At 35.7% G+C, this 17811-nt stretch overlaps 1 protein-coding gene across 1 annotated transcript; it reads left to right on the top strand.

Moving 5' to 3' along the window:
* Positions 1–1742: 1742 nt before the first annotated feature.
* Positions 1743–15991, top strand: ttc12 (tetratricopeptide repeat domain 12). Its single transcript, XM_016463771.1, has 21 exons — positions 1743–1800; positions 1983–2146; positions 2331–2361; positions 2575–2652; positions 2750–2871; positions 2995–3054; positions 4087–4158; positions 4278–4338; positions 4741–4929; positions 6686–6755; positions 7795–7883; positions 8284–8452; positions 10078–10167; positions 10878–10941; positions 11982–12116; positions 12363–12455; positions 12649–12717; positions 13350–13451; positions 14683–14782; positions 14880–15105; positions 15912–15991. The coding sequence occupies exons 1-21, from the start codon at positions 1743–1745 to the stop codon at positions 15979–15981; spliced, it is 2112 nt and encodes a 703-aa protein (XP_016319257.1). The 3' UTR covers positions 15982–15991.
* The last annotated feature ends 1820 nt before the right edge of the window (positions 15992–17811 follow it).

The following is a 17811-nucleotide window of genomic DNA, read 5'->3' as shown; positions in this document are numbered from 1 at the left end:
TAGATATTTTTCTTACACAAACACATCAATTCGCTTCAGAAGGTCTTTATTAACCCCCCGGAGCCACGTGGAGTACTTATGATGAATGGATGCACTTTATTTTGCTTCAGGACCACCATTCATTGCCATTATAAAGCTTGGAAGAGCCAGGATATTTTTTATAATATAACTGATTGTATTTGTCTGAAAGAAAAAAGTCATATAGACCTAGAATGGCTTGAGGGTGAGTAAACCATGGGGTAATTTTCATTTTTGGGTGAACTATCCCTTTAAATTTATTAATTAATTTATTTACTATAAATTTATGATTATAAATTTGCTCAAGTAGCAAAAGAAAAAATCCAAGATAGCGTTTCCACGCCATTCCCAAAGAAGAGAGAAAGATGTAAAATTTACAGTTCCTGTCAGCCGTTGTATTAGAAACAGCAGCAGTTAACTAGTTTTGTTGTAATTTAATGCCAGGGTAATGTTATAAATGTATCTTTACATTTTGTAAATGTGAACATATATATAATAAAACCTTGCTAGATTTACGAAGTTAATAACTGTGGAAATTCTGTGAAATGGGACCATGTAATCAATGATTTATTGCATTTAATTTATTTGTGTTTAGATGTAGAACCATCATTTCCTGCTGTCCATGACCATCTCAACACAGACCTCTTGACCAATTTTAGGGTCATGACCCAGTAGTTAAGACTTATGGTATTCGATTATGACTAAAATAAAAAGAAAGACAAGCATTTACGGAATATATAGTGAAATAATGGCCTGAACTTTGATTTTAAAATAGATTTAACAGCAAAATGCTCAGTGCAGAATTCTAGTGATGATGTTTTAAAGCAGCAACACATAAACCATCTCTGCCTTGTTTTGTATACTATAAAGCAGTACAAGACAGTCCATCTACACTTCTTGGGTGTCTGAGTGCAACTTTAACAATCTTGCTTATCAAATACTTATACGCATATATGCCATTGTACTCATTGTATTGTTTTGCACTGTCTTGTTTGATTGCATTTATGTATATATTCATATAAATTATGTACTATAATTTAAAAACTATAAATTTAAATTTATATAACTATAATCAAACTATAAATTTATAGTGGTGTTTTTCTGATATTCACATTTGATGCAGCTGCTTTTTCGTGCCTGAATGTACCTCTAGGGATCAATAAAGTATGTTTATCTGGAGTAACAACAAGCGAAGGAAAGGAACAATAAAACATTTTTATCTAAGTAAGTTATGCCTGCTTTTGGATTACATCTCAGACGTTGTTCATATTCATGAATAAACTGGAGCACCTTAATTTCCCCATAAACCCTCAAACATAACTAGAGCTCTGGCTTTATACATTTCAACAGTTATTCAAAGTTATGTTTTCTGAGAGAATGAGTGGGTTCTGTCCTTGCACAAGGGCATGGTGATGAATTTCAGACAGTCTTCAGGTTACAAGTTGAGAAAACATGGGATATAACCAAATAAAGTAAGTTTAAAATGAAAAAAGATGTTTGAATGGTCAACAAAGAAGAAGTTTGACCGCGTAGTCATGAAGTTACAAGCATAAATATGTACAGACATATACATATCTGTGCTTACAAGTAGGAGCAAACTATTCCTTTTGCACGTGGCTGCTGTTGCTATGGTCACGGGTACACTTCCATAAACAAAACTGCCTTACTTCTTTAATCTTTAGGTAAAATTTCGGTTGGTGTGCTTTGTAAACCCGCTTCTAAGAATGAATTTGCCAGATAACGACGACCTCGAAAGGTTTTTGAGAAATGTTGACCAGATGAGTAAGTGCTGTTTGTTTATAAACCATATTCCGCCTCGACGCTGCCGTTATAAGGGAATATAATTATACAACGTTGCGCTTTCAGTTTTTTTTTTAAATGAACGTGGCGCACATATTTATTCAGTCATGAGATAAATGTAATCTGAGTTTGAAAAATGTGAATTTGGTGCTTTCTATTTGCAGATGAGTTGGTAAAACAGTTCAATTCCAGCGATGTGTCGTGCCAAGAGAAAGCAATTGCTATGGCAGATCAATTCATCTCATCCCTGGAGCAGAAGGAACCATGTAAAACCAAAATCAATAAGACTGTTATAAACAAAAATCCTTCATCTGAAAATAGGCCACCGGTACAGTATTTACAGTCTGCATTAGAACTATCATAAGAATTAATAAAACACACTTTTATAGCATTTTAATTAAATGTTAGAGTACTGTATGATTATCAGTAATAAAAGAAGTGACTGTTGCATGCTTTATATTAATGCCTAATCTTTCAAAAAGCGAGTAACAACGCTGTTGTCTTCTTTTCAGAACATCCAGTATGAATCAAGGCAAAATCCAGGTAGGTTTGTGTATTGGAGTCTCCTATCAGTTCTTGGTTCGGCAGTTGACAAGACTTCTGTCTCTGTTGAATAATTTGGTTTCAAGAATAAAACTTGAATGTCTGCCTGAAGTCTTGTAAATGATTCATAAGTCAATAGCTCACCTTCATCTTCACTTCTTGTCTTTTTATTATAAATCTTGCAATGGTTTGTTGTACCCTTCGATTCGTCAGAGAATTTCTTGAGGATGTTAGAAAAAGATGCCGAGGAGAGAAGACAGAGAAGAAAGATGAAGGAAGAAAAAGCCAATGGTGGGTACTCTGAAGCCTGAGAGCGAAATGGGCAGTTTGTGTTTTGGGTTGTCAGTTTGCAACGTCTAGATTTGCTTTGTCCTCGTTTGACCCGCAGCGTTAAGGGAGCAGGGGAATGAGGCTTTCACTCAAGGTGACTACGAAACGGCTGTCCGGCTTTATACTGAAGGCTTGGAGCAGCTGCGTGACATGCAGGCTCTCTACACAAACAGAGCACAGGTACTTCGATGTTTCAGAATGAGTTCTTGTACAATAATCTGATAAATCAGTATCATAACTGCTATTCCTGTGAGACTGCTCCTCTTGTGATTTTATTGTCTCTTACATCCATGTATTATGTAGGCCTTTATCAAGTTGAAGAGATATAAGGAGGCCATAAGTGACTGTGAGTGGGCTCTGAGGGTGAGTAAAACACTGGGAAAGAGGTCAGAGAAGTGCCCTCTCATTTTTCAGTGTCAGCCGAAGCAGAGAATTTCTCATCCTACCTTGTCTGGTGAGAACAGCAGGCTACATAGTGCGGTGTCTATTGAACTGGATAGTTGTGCAGCATTAGAAAATTGGGTTGAAGTTCCTTCTGAGCTGTGCCAAATAGTTTTTGCTTTTGGAAAACTTTTAGAAAGTGTTATTTATATATATATATATATATATATATATAAATACATCCCTATAGTCTAAGGAAAATCCAACATATTGTCTATTGGGTCAGTGACAAATAAGAGTGTCTAGGATTAAAAAAAATAAAGGTCTAGTTTAAAATGCCAGTGTAGTGCAGTGTTCTTAATGTAATCTTTTGCATTCATGTTTCATATGTTTAAAAAAAAAACTTTTATACCATTTCATTATACCATTTCAAACAGAAATTTGAAATTTGCAAAACCATTTCAAACAGAAATATTTACAAAAACTAACTTTGCAATAAAAAGCTCAAATTATTTGATATTTTGAGACTTATTGACCTTGACACAGTCATGATGGTCTTCAGGGGTTCTATCTATGATATCATTTCCTGTTTTATATTTTTCCCCATGTGATTCTCCATTTTGGTCACACCATATGACTGTGATTTAGCAGACCAAATGTATTCAAATGTAATATTTTAAGTAAAAAAATAGTTTACTTTTTAATATTTTTTCTATTACATAATAATACAATTATTTTTCCAAGCTACCTAATATGTTTTCTTTTCACATATTTCATCCTTTTAAATAGGATGAATTTTTATGCCCCCTAAAAGATATCCAAATTAGCTTTAATTGAGATATTAAAATGTTTCATTATATAAAAGTTGTAATAGATTGACTAAAGTAATAATTTGCCCAATAAAGTAATAGACTGGGACAAAATAAATCCCATTACTGATTGTACTTGATTACTTCAATGCAATTTTCTGTTGTTTTCAAGTGGCTAATGAATATATAACACTTTTGTTCACAGTGCAATGAGAAGTGTATTAAAGCATATGTACACATGGGAAAATCTCACCTAGCACTCAAGGATTTCAAACAGGTAAGTTTCGTTCAATAGAAGTCCTTCTGTCCTTTCAAGTCTAAATCTGGATTACACTTACATTTCTCAACTTATCTGGCCTCTCTCCTTTCATCCTGCTGCTTTTGCTTCACTTTCAGTCCAGGATTTGCTATCGAAAAATTTTGGAGATGGAGCCACAGCGTGAGACCATGGTCAAAGGTATGATCCAAAAATGCTGTGAGGATCTGACGCAAGGGAAGGCAAGGTCAATATACTTTAGATCCATGCTTTAGCACCACAGTAGGATTAGCATAACTATTATTTTAGCATCCACTCTGTCTGGATATGTACCTTTTTGTCAAGCATCTCTCAGAATAAACTGTATTCACTTGTAGTTTTTACATGAGTCTCTCTCAAACGCTCCATCTTTCTCTTGCTTTGATGCTTACACCAGCAGTTTTTAGAACATTAGTTGCTCATTTAAATTGATTTTGAACATATCAAGAGGAATAATGGCATTATGGATTCCCATTCTATGCATTTTAATAGAATATTTCCACATGAATTTGCAAAAAAAGAAATATGTTCGTGAAGCAGTCACATGACTTTGCATTACAATAGCTTATCTGAGACAAGTGGATTTGGAAGAGAAGGCATCTCTCCAGGAAAAGACAGCTTGGGAAGAGCTACAGGAGGGAACGGAGCAGGCCATGGCAGTACCAGAGCTGCTGAAGAAGCTCGACAGACCCAATGAGATCAATCTTTACTACTGTGGTGGATTGGAGCTGCTCTCACAGGCTATTAAAGACTGTAAGTACGCATGATTAGTTCAGAATCCTTTGTTTTTTTTTAATCAGATGCTGTTGTTTTTTCTTATTTATTCCTTTAATTTTCACTGAACTCCAGCGGTTTTTGTAGGATGAACAAATGTTTACGCCCAGTTTTGAACCTCAGATTTGTGTGAAATATGCGTTCGGTTTACCCGGTGTTGTTCCAGCAACCAGGGTGATATTTCTTGCACTCGGGATCGATACGGAGAGGAGAGGAGTGAGGAATTTTGTGCAGAGGGCTCATTGATTCTGCTCTGCGGTTCATTTGCAGTTCATGATGAGGAAACTAATCCTCATGATCAGCCACAGAGGACAGACACAGTCCTATCATAAGTACAAGCTCAAGGCTTTTAGACTTTGTTAGTGAATGCGTGCATTACCTTTCAGTTTTTGTTTGCTCAATTCTGATCCTGTGCCAATATATCACTGCACAGATCAGTGCAGCAGACCCTTTTGACCATTTAGATTGTGATAAAATATACTATATACAAGGGAGAACCAGGGCTTGTTACCACACTTCACAACAGGGGTAAAGTGAATATTTATCGAAATTCACTTTACCCTAGTGAATGTTTGTGTTTGAAACTCAGTTTCTGTACAAACACAAACCTTAAAGTACTGCCTACAGCAAAATTGTAAAAGTATATTTATTATGAAATCAAATGCAAAAGGTCACACAAAATATCAAACCGTTGTTTAGTAATAAATTGTATGCATTTATAAAATGTTATTAAATTTCAATTTAAATCTACCTTTATTATACAAATGGCTCTTGTCTTAATGTACAACAGTGTTCAAAAGTTTGGGTCTGTAAGATTTTTATGATTTTTATGTTTATGAAAGAAGCCTCTTCTGCTCACCAAGGCTGCATTTATTTGATCAAAAATATAGTAAAAACACTATTATTTTGAAATATTAGAATTTAAAATTCTGTTTTCTAATTTAATATATTTTAAAATGTAATTTATTCCTGTGATGGCAAAGCTGAATTTTCAGCAGCCTTTACTCCATTCTTCAGTGTCACATGATCCTTCAGAATTCATTCTAATATGCTTATTTGGTGAAAGAAACATTTCTCTTTGTTATCAATGTTGAAAGCAGTTGTACTGCTTCATATTTTTGTGGAAACCTTGATACATATTTCTCAGGATTCTTTGATAAATAGAAAGTTCAGAAGAGCAGCATTTATTTAAAAAAGTAATCGTTTGTAAGATTATAAATATTTGCTGTCACTTTTGCTCAATTTAATGCATCCTTTTACTGGCTCAGAACATTTGAACGGTAATGTATACAAATGTGATATTACAAAGACTATTTTGACTTTTTTCTAACTAGAAATCAAAAAACTATTGCTAGAGAAAACACATTTATTTAATGTTGCAGTCCTTTCCAGCAGATATCCTCCATTAAAAAGTATTTCAAGTGTCAGAAATATTCTACAAGGGTAAAATATGGGTCTGCATATTGTGTAGCAAAATATTGAAAGCACTCCTGAAACCTGAATAGGTCTTTGTAAACTAATTTCTAGTATTTCCACAGAATGAACACTGCCTTTGTGTAGATAAGCCAGCGCTCTCTTATTCTTGATGACCTTTTGTTTATTATTCTCCTTGCACTCTCTTTTGCCCTTGAACGGACCGTATTGTGTGTCTAAGTCTGGCTACTGTGATTTAGTGTTGATATATGGCTCTCACTACACACCTACCAACACTGACCTTATCTGGTGTCCCTCACAGGTACTGGGCAGACATTATTCAGATTAAACAATGGCTTCAGTATCATCAATGGCAATAACACTGTAAGAAGGTAAGGTTGCTAAAGAAGTGAACCTGACAGTTTGTGGTCAGAATGTACTTTGCACATTTGAAAACGGCTGATGTGGTGTAAAGGTCTCTAGAAGTTGCTTAATTTTAATTGAATGAGAAGATCTTACTGTAGTATCATAAAGTTTGCATTCATAATCCACGTATGATTGCATCTTCAGCTTTCTCTCCTCTTATCGGTTGTCTTTTTCTAACCAAGTATGCTATTAAAATTAATTGACTAATTTGAATGCAATTTTAACAACAGATGTGTAATCTGGCTCTGCTGTATGATCATGTCATATTTACCTTTCCACCACCAGAATGAAAATGAAAGGGTTTATCTGTGTTTGACAATGATGGATTGGTTTGTTTGGGAGATTCGCTGTTTGTTTCATACAGTTTGCACACATGTGGTCTCTCATCTTTAAAACATGTCTGTTTAAAGGGATAGTTCATTCTGTCATTTATGCCACCTCATGTCATTCCAAACCCGAATTATTTTAGTATTATTTATGTACTTTTATAATATTTATTATTATTTTGAACTTTGTTTTCAATTTTCATTTTCAATTTAGATTATATTTGAGTAATTTTGTTATGTGATTTTTCTTCTTTTGTTAGTTCTTAATATATATATATATATATATTTTTTTTTTTTTTGTTGTAATGTTAGTACGTAAACATATTTTAGTGTAGGTATTTGTTAAGGCTTTTCTGATTTTCTTTAAAATCTGTAAAGTTTTTCATTTAATTTTTAGATTTTATTTTTTTATTTTAGCTTTATTTCAATTAACAAACACTGTTTTTAATAGTTTTAGTTAACAATAACAACACTGAACCAACTATTTCTCCCATGGAACAGTTTTTGAAGAATGTGCCAATATACATTTACATGCATGAGGAACGGAGCTTTCAAGCTTTAAAAAGAATCCAAAAGCAGATTATTTTGTTTTTGGGTGAACTATCGCTTTAACATTTGATCTACAGTGCATGACTGAAATGTATTTACTGTATTTCAATTTTTCCTATTCTGTATTTAGCTGTCTCTCACAGAATTCAAAAGATCCATATGCGGTTGATCTATGTATGTCCGTCGTCAAATTATGGAGGACAGTTTGCAGTGGAAACGGTAAGATGAAATGCAGCATGTGAGCATATGAATCTTATTCAGAGACCTTGAAAATGAAAGAAGCAATTGCTGAGGAAAAATATCAGCCCCATTTGCACATTTCTTTTTTATACTTTCAAACTGTCTCTGTTTGGAAAACTTTAAATGTATTGACAGCACTTAATCTGGTTCAGCTTTTCCCCGCTTCTTTTAAAGTAATGAGCATTCGTGAAATTGACTAAATCCAAAGCGATATCAATTTATCCTGTTCTTGCCTGCTAGCAGTGAAATTGTTATTGCCTCCCACATTAAAAGTCTCTTTAGTAAGTAGTTTGTGCCCTTCAGTTATAATCTCATTAACTGGTCAACTACGTCTGCATCCGTCTTTATTAAACCTTCTCCATAACTGTGTTCCTCCCAGAGCAGAACCAGCAGCTGTTGATGGAGTGTCCCAGTACTAGACAACACATGGTTCAGCTGTTGGCATCACCGGTACGTGAAATACAGAGGGAAAGCCTGGAATTGCTCAGCATGTACTCACAAACTCAATACGGAAGAGACGTGCTCATCGACAACCTGAATTTAACCCAGTATGTATTTTTTGTGTCATATTGAATGCATTGCATTGTAGTTTACAAAATGATGTTCATTGAATTAATTATTTACAACATAACACATGAGGAGCCATTTAGACATGACAAAATGGATTAAATTAAATATAGATATATAGACCAATTAAATATATAAATATAGATAGGGTTTTTTTGGGGTTAAAAATGATCCGAAATCAATATTTGAGCAAGTACATAACCAGCCAGTGTTCAAAACTATCGCCTTACTTTAGCCCAATTCACAACGGTTAGCTTATAATAATGTTTTCTAATTTGAGTGGTACGGGTAGGTTTTCGCGGGAAATTCGAGAATGCCGCTGCGTCATTACGTCATGTCTGTAAACATAAAGAAGTTGTCCCGGCTAGTAGGCTATCTCATGTGAGGATCCTGCAGGTGGCCGATCGTTTATAGCCTTTTCTCACAGCATCTGGAAAAATTAAATTTATCATTTTGATGGCGGATTGTAATACAGAAAGTATTATGTGTTTATGAAACACATGTGAATGAAATTAAATTATATTCCAGTTTTAAATGTGCTTCTGATTACAGATAGCCTGGGATTACACAAGATTTGTATTTTAAAGACCACCAGTTCGAAGGGAGCATAATTTACTTTTTGGTTAAAGGAATTTCTTAATATGAAATTTGAGTGGTAAAACAATTAGAGATTAGACTGTACAGAAATTGAAATCTACTGGCTTATACACACTATACTCATAGTCACGCAATGCTGATGTTGTTACTTTTAAAGACAACCAGTTCGAAGGGAGCATAATTAGCTTTTTGGGTTAAAAGAATTTCTTAATATGAAATTTGAGTGGTAGACTACAGAAATTGAAATCTACTCGCGTATACACACTATATTCACATAGTCACGTAATGCTGATGTTGTTAACATTAACAATTTGAGAATAAAGTATAATAATAATAATAATTTGCACGGTTTGATGTGATATGAGCTAATTTAGATTAAATCACCATTGGTAGCGCGATTTATTGTAATGCTTTTTTCCTCAGTTGGTCAGAACAAACGTGGCAGACTTGTTACTTACTTGTTCAGATGACAATATCCGGTGAAAATTCTTATTTGGCTCATATATTCCAAGACGTAGGCTAGAATCTGTGATTCTGAAGTACAGTGAATATCCACACCGGTGAGGTGACTATGTGACTGCCACACATACTCCTCAAAACATTAGATTAATTTGCGCTGGAGCCCTGCCGGAGCACAACCCACGCAAGGAAGATAATTCCGCAAACAGCTGCAATTGCAGGTTTTCAAACAGAGATGGCGACAAAGAGGCAAAACTTATGGACTGCAGCTTTAAGCAGCATGATTAATTTATTATATAAGTATGTTTAATAAATAATTATTTATATTGCTTTTATAATATTTACTAATATTTATTTGAATCCACTTTGATGTCAAATTCTTCTCAACTTCCTGTGCTGTTTATAAAGCAGAGCATATTTAAGTGTGGTGCTCCTATGATATCTGTGATTCATCTCATTAGCTAGCATGCAGACGACCTCCTACTGTTATAGCATGTTTTATTAAGGTCCTTTTAATGAGCCCATAATGAATGCGATCTGTCCCCTTTAGAATGGCGGGGAACCTGATGAGCTGTGTTTGCCGGGATACAAGCTCTGCATTGGCGCTTACAGTTCTGGAGAACTTGGCTGCAGAAAATAAGTATGCACAATCAATATATTTGCCCTTACCATATACCATGCCCTGTTTTCATGTGAAGTTGATGAATGCCTGAAACAGAGACAGTGAAACTGCCCCTTTTTACGAAATCTTGGGCACGACCCACCCGAGAGTCCATTAGATTCCCATACATCATAGTCGCACGTATTAAATCGAGACACATTCAAATTCATTCAGCTCAACAGCCCAGGTCCCTTGAGAACGCAAAGTGAACACATTTAAGACAAAACAATCCATCACATTCACAATTCCCTCCATTTATCTCTGTGAAAGAGATCAGCCTCTCGCCGTTTCTAGTCATTCACCACCTTACAGATAGAATAAGGTGCTCCCAGTGACCAGGAGACGGAATTAAACAGCCACTTCATGCACAGAGGGAAATGAGAATGGCGTAACAGTTTGATAGATAGTCAATGAAAAGTGTCCAGTGAATTCAAGCCGCTCTCTTGATTCTAGATAAGGATGGTTAGGCATATTGGTCTTGTCTTGTGTTTTACTCTGAGCGTCAGCAACGTGAGATTTGAAACCATCATTTTGCCCACCACATTATGACGCCTTTTTATCTTTTGCTCCTCTGGCTTTTTGTGCATTACTGCGCCAGGGTTATCTGAGGATTTAAGTCTGTTGAGCTTTTTTAGTCAGTAGTTAGTTTCTTTATTTAATAATTTGTTGTTGTTGTTTGTCTTTTTCAGATTTAAGATTCAGTCAAGGGAGATCTTCACAGCAGTGTTTGCCCTTGCTCTTGAACATCTGCTGGTGATGTATTATGAAACATCATTCATAGTCATCCTCTTAATATTTATAATAATCTAAATTATAATAGCGTATGATATTCTCATCAATAATACTTTAATTGATTTGATTTTCTCAGACATTTTCGGATTGTACTTGGCCATCATTATCGATCATTAATTTGGATTTTATTATTTTACTGTACTGCATGATAGAATAATGTAGAGTTTGTCTTCTGGCAGCAAAAGACCCCAGTCTTCAGAGAAAGCAAATATGTTGCTGCATTTCAGTGCAACATAGATTACAGTCCATATAGACCCCCAATTAAATCAAATGATTAGTAAATGTACTTATCATATTAATGCTAGTATGATGAGAGCTGTTTCTTATTATGTCTTTTCATGAATGGTAACAGACAAAAACTTTCTTCTGTCTTTTTTTTTAAATTTATAATTAGAATTCATAATTATTAAAATACTTACTTATTACATAATTAGCTTTACATGGGGTTGGTAAACTTTTTAAAATATTTCTGTATTAAGTCACTCATCACGGCTGCATATATTTGAAGAACAATTAAAAACAATAATATTGTGTAATATTATTACAATTTAAATAACTTTTCTATTGTAATGTGTGACTTTGTGACAGCTGTGATGACAAAGCTTTTTTTAGCCGTCATTATTCCAGTCTTCAGTGTCACATGATCTGTCAGAAATCATTCCAAAATGCTGATTTGCTTCTCAAGAAACATTTCTTATTACTATCTGTGTTAAAAACAGTAATTTTGTTGCGCAAACCATGTTACATTTTTCTGGATTCTATGATGAATATAAAGTTAAAATGAACAGCATTTATTTGAAATAGAAATTTTGTAACATTATCAAAGTCTTTACTGCCACTTTTGATAAATTTAAAGCATCTTTTATGAATAACAATATATTAATTTCTTTCAAAAACAAACAAAAAGATCATATTGACTCAGACTTTTGAATGGTAGTGTACTGTATATAATTAAAAACGTCCACTTTTCAGCTAATACTGTTTTTCCGATGCGCTTGTAGTCAAATATCATGACAGCTGACCACAAGACACTGGCTTCTGTGATTTCTGTGATTGGGACCATGTCTCTAGATGATGCCATCAGTAAAAAGCTAGCGGGACGTAACGAATTTTGGAGATGCTCTCTCCAAGCAATGGTAAGCTTGGAGATGATAACCCTTTACATCACAACCGAGCTCCCAAATACTCTGTCCTTGAGCATTGCTGAATTATGTATGATGTCTTGCACTGTGAATTTTGATTCGGAGGGTTTGTTTCTAAGCTCCTTGTGCTATCTTGTTGCATGAGCTGTGAAACAGCCATTTCCCACAGACGCTAAAACTGCAAAAGGACATGAATTAAATTTCCGGCACTGTCAAGATAAAGCTCTGTTTTGGTTGCAGGAGCGGAGTGTCGGCTGCGAATGTAGAAGTGTCCTCTATCCCCTCCTGGGTTTGATGATCAACTTAGCCTCAAATCCCTCTCAAGTTGTCCAGGTAAAGCAGGAAGTTTAATACGGTGGGCTCTGGGCCAGCCCTCATCGGAAACATCAAGCACTTTTGTAGCCAAAGGGCCTTGGATAGGCAGAATGTTCTGTTAGCGCCTTTCCTCTCCATATGTTGCAATCATGTCTGAAACACCAAAGGAAAATTGGAGAGAATGTTTTTTTGGCTCTCTTTTAACATACAGGAGCACGCTGTTCTGGCCAGCAGCAGGTGCTTGCACCTGCTGAGCGATTCCTCTGGAGGCGTCATCACAGTGAGTTGAATTTGTTTTAGCAAGGCCAAGGCAAGCTTTAACCAACCCCTGATGACTGGAGCCGCCAGAACGTTTGAACTGTAGATTTCTGCACATTAATTATTGAAATGTTCATCCTGCAGGATGTGGGTTGTTGTGGAGCCCAGCGTATTATTAGCATCTCTAGAGCATCTCTACAAAACATTTACACATATGGCTTCTACGGGATCAAAAATGGAAGTTCAGAGTTTAAATATATGGATGTTCTTAGATGGCTAACATCCCCAAGAGAAGGATTTTGCATGCACGGAAGTATTTACATAATGATTACTGTGGCAGCCGCAGGCCCTAGCCAGGGGACTATTTTCTCTGACTATGTAAATCAGGTTCCAGGTTGTTTGCTTGGGTTTTGCTGCCTTGGCGCTTCATGTCTTTCCAGTCAGGCTGTTTCTCAGAGTACAATTAAGGTGAAGAAACTTTGCCTTTGTCTCCCTTTATATATAATGGAACTGACTTTTGCTGTGATACAGCTTGAACTGCAATTTTGACAAGCCGCCACAAAATACTTTGGAGTTATAGCCTAATCCTTTTGAAATGTCCTACCCATCCTGTTGTGGTATTAAACACGTTATCTTGTTTTATTTGGGCTTCAGAGAGCTGCAGGTTTGCTGAGCGTTCTGCTCCCGTTGTCTTCTGATGCCACTCAAGAAGTTGTGCAGAATGGAATAGTGAAGAAGTTGCTGAAGACTCTGAAGGTAGAGCTTATATCAGGTTTTAGAATTCAGTATAGTGTCTGTAAGGAAAGAAAGTCGAATTAAATGAGATAAAAGATATTGAAGATGGTAAAGATTATGCCCTTTGCATTAAATTGGTAATGTAAGTCACTACTGAAAAGACCATCTTAGATCAGTGTGGGAAGTTTTTTGTTTGAGAAAGTTTACATTGCTCTTTTTTCATAATCGGTGGATTATACATTTTTACTTAAAAATGTCTTAAATCAGCCCAGAACCCACATTTCCTCAGTTAATTTAAATAATTACTTTTTAAGCCATCATTTAAGACATATGTATCATATTTTGCTAGCATTATTTATTTATTTTTCTTGGAATTGAAAGTAATGTAAAGCTACCTTTATTTATTTGCGTATTAATTTGTATATTTGTTTATGACCTGGTTTCATCTTTTGGTGAAACTGAAAGCCATGTAAAGCCATATGTATAATTTTTCTGCCTTTATTTATTTAGCTAGTTAGTTTCATCCTTTGTTGCCATTGAAATCCATTTAAAGCCATATGTACAATTTTGCTGCATTATTTGTTTAATTATTTTACCATAAATAATAATAATTGTTTATAAATAAACAAAGGTTCATCCTTTGTTGGCATTGTTTGCTACCATTATTTATTTACTGTATTATTCATAATGATCTTATCTGTCTGTTTACCTGTCTGTCTGTCTGTCTGTTTGTTTGTTTGTTCAACAAAATACAACAATGTGTAATGGTTCAAATGCTTTATTCCTGTAAAGCCTGGATTATTAAATAGGATTTAGAGAAAATATCATGAGTCTCTCTATCATTTGATGACATTGAAACTGTTTTTAACAACCACAAATCAAAACAAAAAGGCTTTATGAAATTAGATCAATATCATTTGTTTTGTTTTTTTACAATAAACAAATTCATTTTTTTTGTGATCTATAAATCCCCATAATAGCCTGATCATATCAAACCAATTCTGTATCAAATATAATGCATAAAACGTAATTGCAATAAATATTTTAATATTCATTTATTTATTTCTAAATATTGTTTAAAATTATGGGGTAATTTACAGGGTAAGGAGCTTAACTTTGGGGGGTCTCCACCATTACACATTCTTGTATTCTGTTGACCTGGTGTGTTGGTTTTTCTCAGTAGAGTATTGCGGTTGCAATCGTAGAGATTTAACTGAAATGTGCTTGTGTGTCTGTCTTTCTGTCCTGTCAGGTAGGAGGAGAGATGAGCTCCAGATACTCCATTAAAGCCCTGACAGTCTGTACTGCCTCAATCCCACAGGCCTGTGAGGAGATGGTTAAGCTTGACAAACGTGAGTTCTGAGGGTCAGGGAGGCAGAGGATTGGATTTTGTGGCCTTACGGTGACTTTGTGTATGTGTGTGTGTGCTACCCACATTTATTCATTCAGGGCTGCGCACTTTGAGAAAACTCCTGGGTGGTATTGATGAGTTGGTGGTAGGGAACGCAGCTTTGTGTATGGGCCATTGCTTAGAAGTGGATGGAGCTGCCGGTGGCCTCCTAGGCACAGACTGCGTGCAGTTGCTGCTACACCACGCTGCTGGAGACGCCAAAAGAGCAGCCGTTCGACATAATGCAGCCATTACTCTTGGGAAGCTGTGCAAAATAGAGCCCAGGTATAATTAAGTCTGACTTGCCTCTTGCAGTCACCTGTATTATACTGATTAACATTCATGCTAATGTACTTATACACAGCAGTGATACTCTGGGAAACATGAAGGTGAAAAGTTGATGCCTCCTTATAATTAACCTTAACAAGAATGCATAATGAATTAAAACACCTCAGATCTACAGTTTTTGATTTGATTCAGATATTAGCGTGTTTGTTTGTTGCATTTGAAATTTGTTTATATTCTCATTTCTCGTCTCATTTTAGGGCTGTTAACGAGATCTTTTACAGATTGACATTTATTGACCTAGAGAACTATTGAGTTTTTTCCCCTTCATCTTTAATGTATGAAGCGTCCACAAGCTCAGGTCTGAGAAAAAGTAGCAACTCTGTTAGTTAAGTGTTCTTGAGGCGTCTTATTTTCCCAGTCAGCATCAAACAAGGACAATCCAACAAAGAGGAGTCAAAATCTTACAGCATTCAACTTTGACGAGCTTTCAACTTTTTAGAGGTAATGCTGCTCAGAGCATGAGTCTTTACAGTGAGATTTCAAACCTCTGAGATCAGAGTGCAGCCTAACAAAGACATTTTAGACAGAAAACAGTGGAAGGTACAGACACTGCCAAAAATCGTACACATTACCGATGAACCTACTTTGTATGCAGGGCAAAGTTGCTGACGTTTTCATGCTTGTTTGCATTTCATATTCTTAGCTCTGGTTTTATATTTGACACTTTAGAGTTCATTGTGTGGTCAAAATGAGAAAGAACCTAATTCTGTTGGTTTGATATATCTCTGTTTTGATTTTTTCAGGCACATGGAGAAACTCAGGGAGCTCCATGGTTTAGAAATCCTTCACTCCTGTGTGAGATTGATCACGTGAGCCACTACCACTCATTCGGTTCCTCAATAAATGACCCCATAACTCAGGACAGGCATGAAAACACACGCACACACATACACACACACACACACACACACACACACACACACACACTCACACATAGAGATGAATGCTGTCCTTTGCTTCACAGCTTAAGATGCTCATCTTAAGTGAGGCCACAAATTACTGTCATGCCTTAAGGCCTATCTTGATTATGCAGCTGTTTCCTGTGTTCGTTTTAATTAGAGAGAATTCACATTGACATGTGACTCTGTTATCTGCTGTTGTTGAGAACATGTTGCCCTGGGACGATATTTGAAACGTTTCAATTTCCTTTCATCCCAAATGACTCGCTTGGGGAGTGTGTTGCCTTGATTACATTTTGCTCTGTTTGTTGATAAATGGATTAATATTAGTGTAGTCTCCTGGGCATGCTGTCACCCAGCTTCATGCAAACCTCAACTTCAGTTTTTTTCCCAAACTCGGTCTGAATAATTTTTGGTCCCAAATTTTTTATCAGTTTTACTGGTAGTCCACTGTATGAAGAATTTTTGGGTATAATTTATCACAGTTTACTTTATTTTGCTGTCCTCACTTACATAAATGAACTATAGTGTCCTGCACCCACTAAAAAAAAAAATCTAAAATTATATCTGGTCTCTGAATCATTTTTGGTTTGACTGTATATCCTTCGGTTATTTTCACACTTAATTATGGCCATTAAAATGTGCGCGCTCTCTCTCTCTCTCTCTCTGTCTCTCTCTCCCGTTAAGTAACTTGTGCATTGTTTTACTTACTTGTTTATGACATATCCGACCGAACTACAAGCTTTCCAGTGATGTCTGTGAGAAAGGTATATTCACTCGACAAGCTCGCACATCTGCGCCGCTGTGCGCTCAATCCACTCACGCGCGCTCAATTTGTTTATCAGCTCGCGCACATCAGCTATACAGGCATTAATACTGAATGTTTAACATTATATTCATTGCATACATATACTTCGTATACATCCTTAATCTCTAATAACTCCATTCTGCTGTCTGTTGTCGGTGTTTCTTTGTCTGAATATGGCGCTTATCACATGCTGTGTGGTATCGGCGTTTGGTATCTGGGCATTTTAACGAGTACGAGTACGAGTACGAGTACAAGAGCCCAGAATCGGTATCGGTGCATCCCTAGTTTTCATGTGTTAAATGGAAAAGATTAATAAAACTGCATTTGAAGATAATTATGGTTAAAGCCTGCTCATCTTTGCAGACTTGATAGCTTTAGAAAGTATTTGATGATGTAATAAGAAAAAGAAATATTGTTGCAATTCAAAAGGGTTTAGCAGATATGAGTCTGACAGTGTAATCCAGGGTTTGGGACTGAATTTCACAAACAGACTGCAATATGGAACATCAACACTTCAGCTTTGTCCCAGAACATGTTTAAAGGGATAGGATAAGGGTAGTTTTTGGGTGAACTATTCCTTTAATTAAACCACCCGAATTTTGGTTGATTAACCAACATTGACGTCCATTCAAAAGTTACCATGTCTTCTGACAAAATACTTTTTCTAAGCATATTGCTAATGTTTTAAATTTATATATATATATATATATATATATATATATGTGTGTGTGTGTCTGTGTGTGTGTGTGTGTGTGTTTCCTTTTAATTACACATTTTGATCATCTGGGATTAAGGATGATGATTTTCAAAGTTTTGCTAGCAGCATTTTTGATACAAGACTTCAGCTGCTCAACAGTCCATTGTCGTTGTTATCTGATTCTCCTTTTCATGATGGGCCATACATTTTCAATAGGAGACAGATCTGCTGGCCAGTCA

Source organism: Sinocyclocheilus anshuiensis, unplaced genomic scaffold, assembly GCF_001515605.1.
Source record: "Sinocyclocheilus anshuiensis isolate Anshui unplaced genomic scaffold, SAMN03320099.WGS_v1.1 scaffold1552, whole genome shotgun sequence".
Classification (NCBI taxonomy): Eukaryota; Metazoa; Chordata; class Actinopteri; order Cypriniformes; family Cyprinidae; genus Sinocyclocheilus; species Sinocyclocheilus anshuiensis.
The sequence above is the reverse complement of the archived record's forward strand: the minus strand, read 5'-3'. Positions and strand labels throughout refer to the sequence as shown.

Excerpts from the sequence above, each read along its gene's own strand:
- ttc12 (XM_016463771.1), top strand. The coding sequence starts at position 1,743 with ATGAATTTGCCAGATAACGACGACCTCGAAAGGTTTTTGAGAAATGTT. Across the intron at positions 6,756-7,794 it reads GGCAATAACACTGTAAGAAG|CTGTCTCTCACAGAATTCAA; the intron begins GTAAGGTTGCTA and ends TTCTGTATTTAG. Across the intron at positions 10,168-10,877 it reads AACTTGGCTGCAGAAAATAA|ATTTAAGATTCAGTCAAGGG; the intron begins GTATGCACAATC and ends TGTCTTTTTCAG.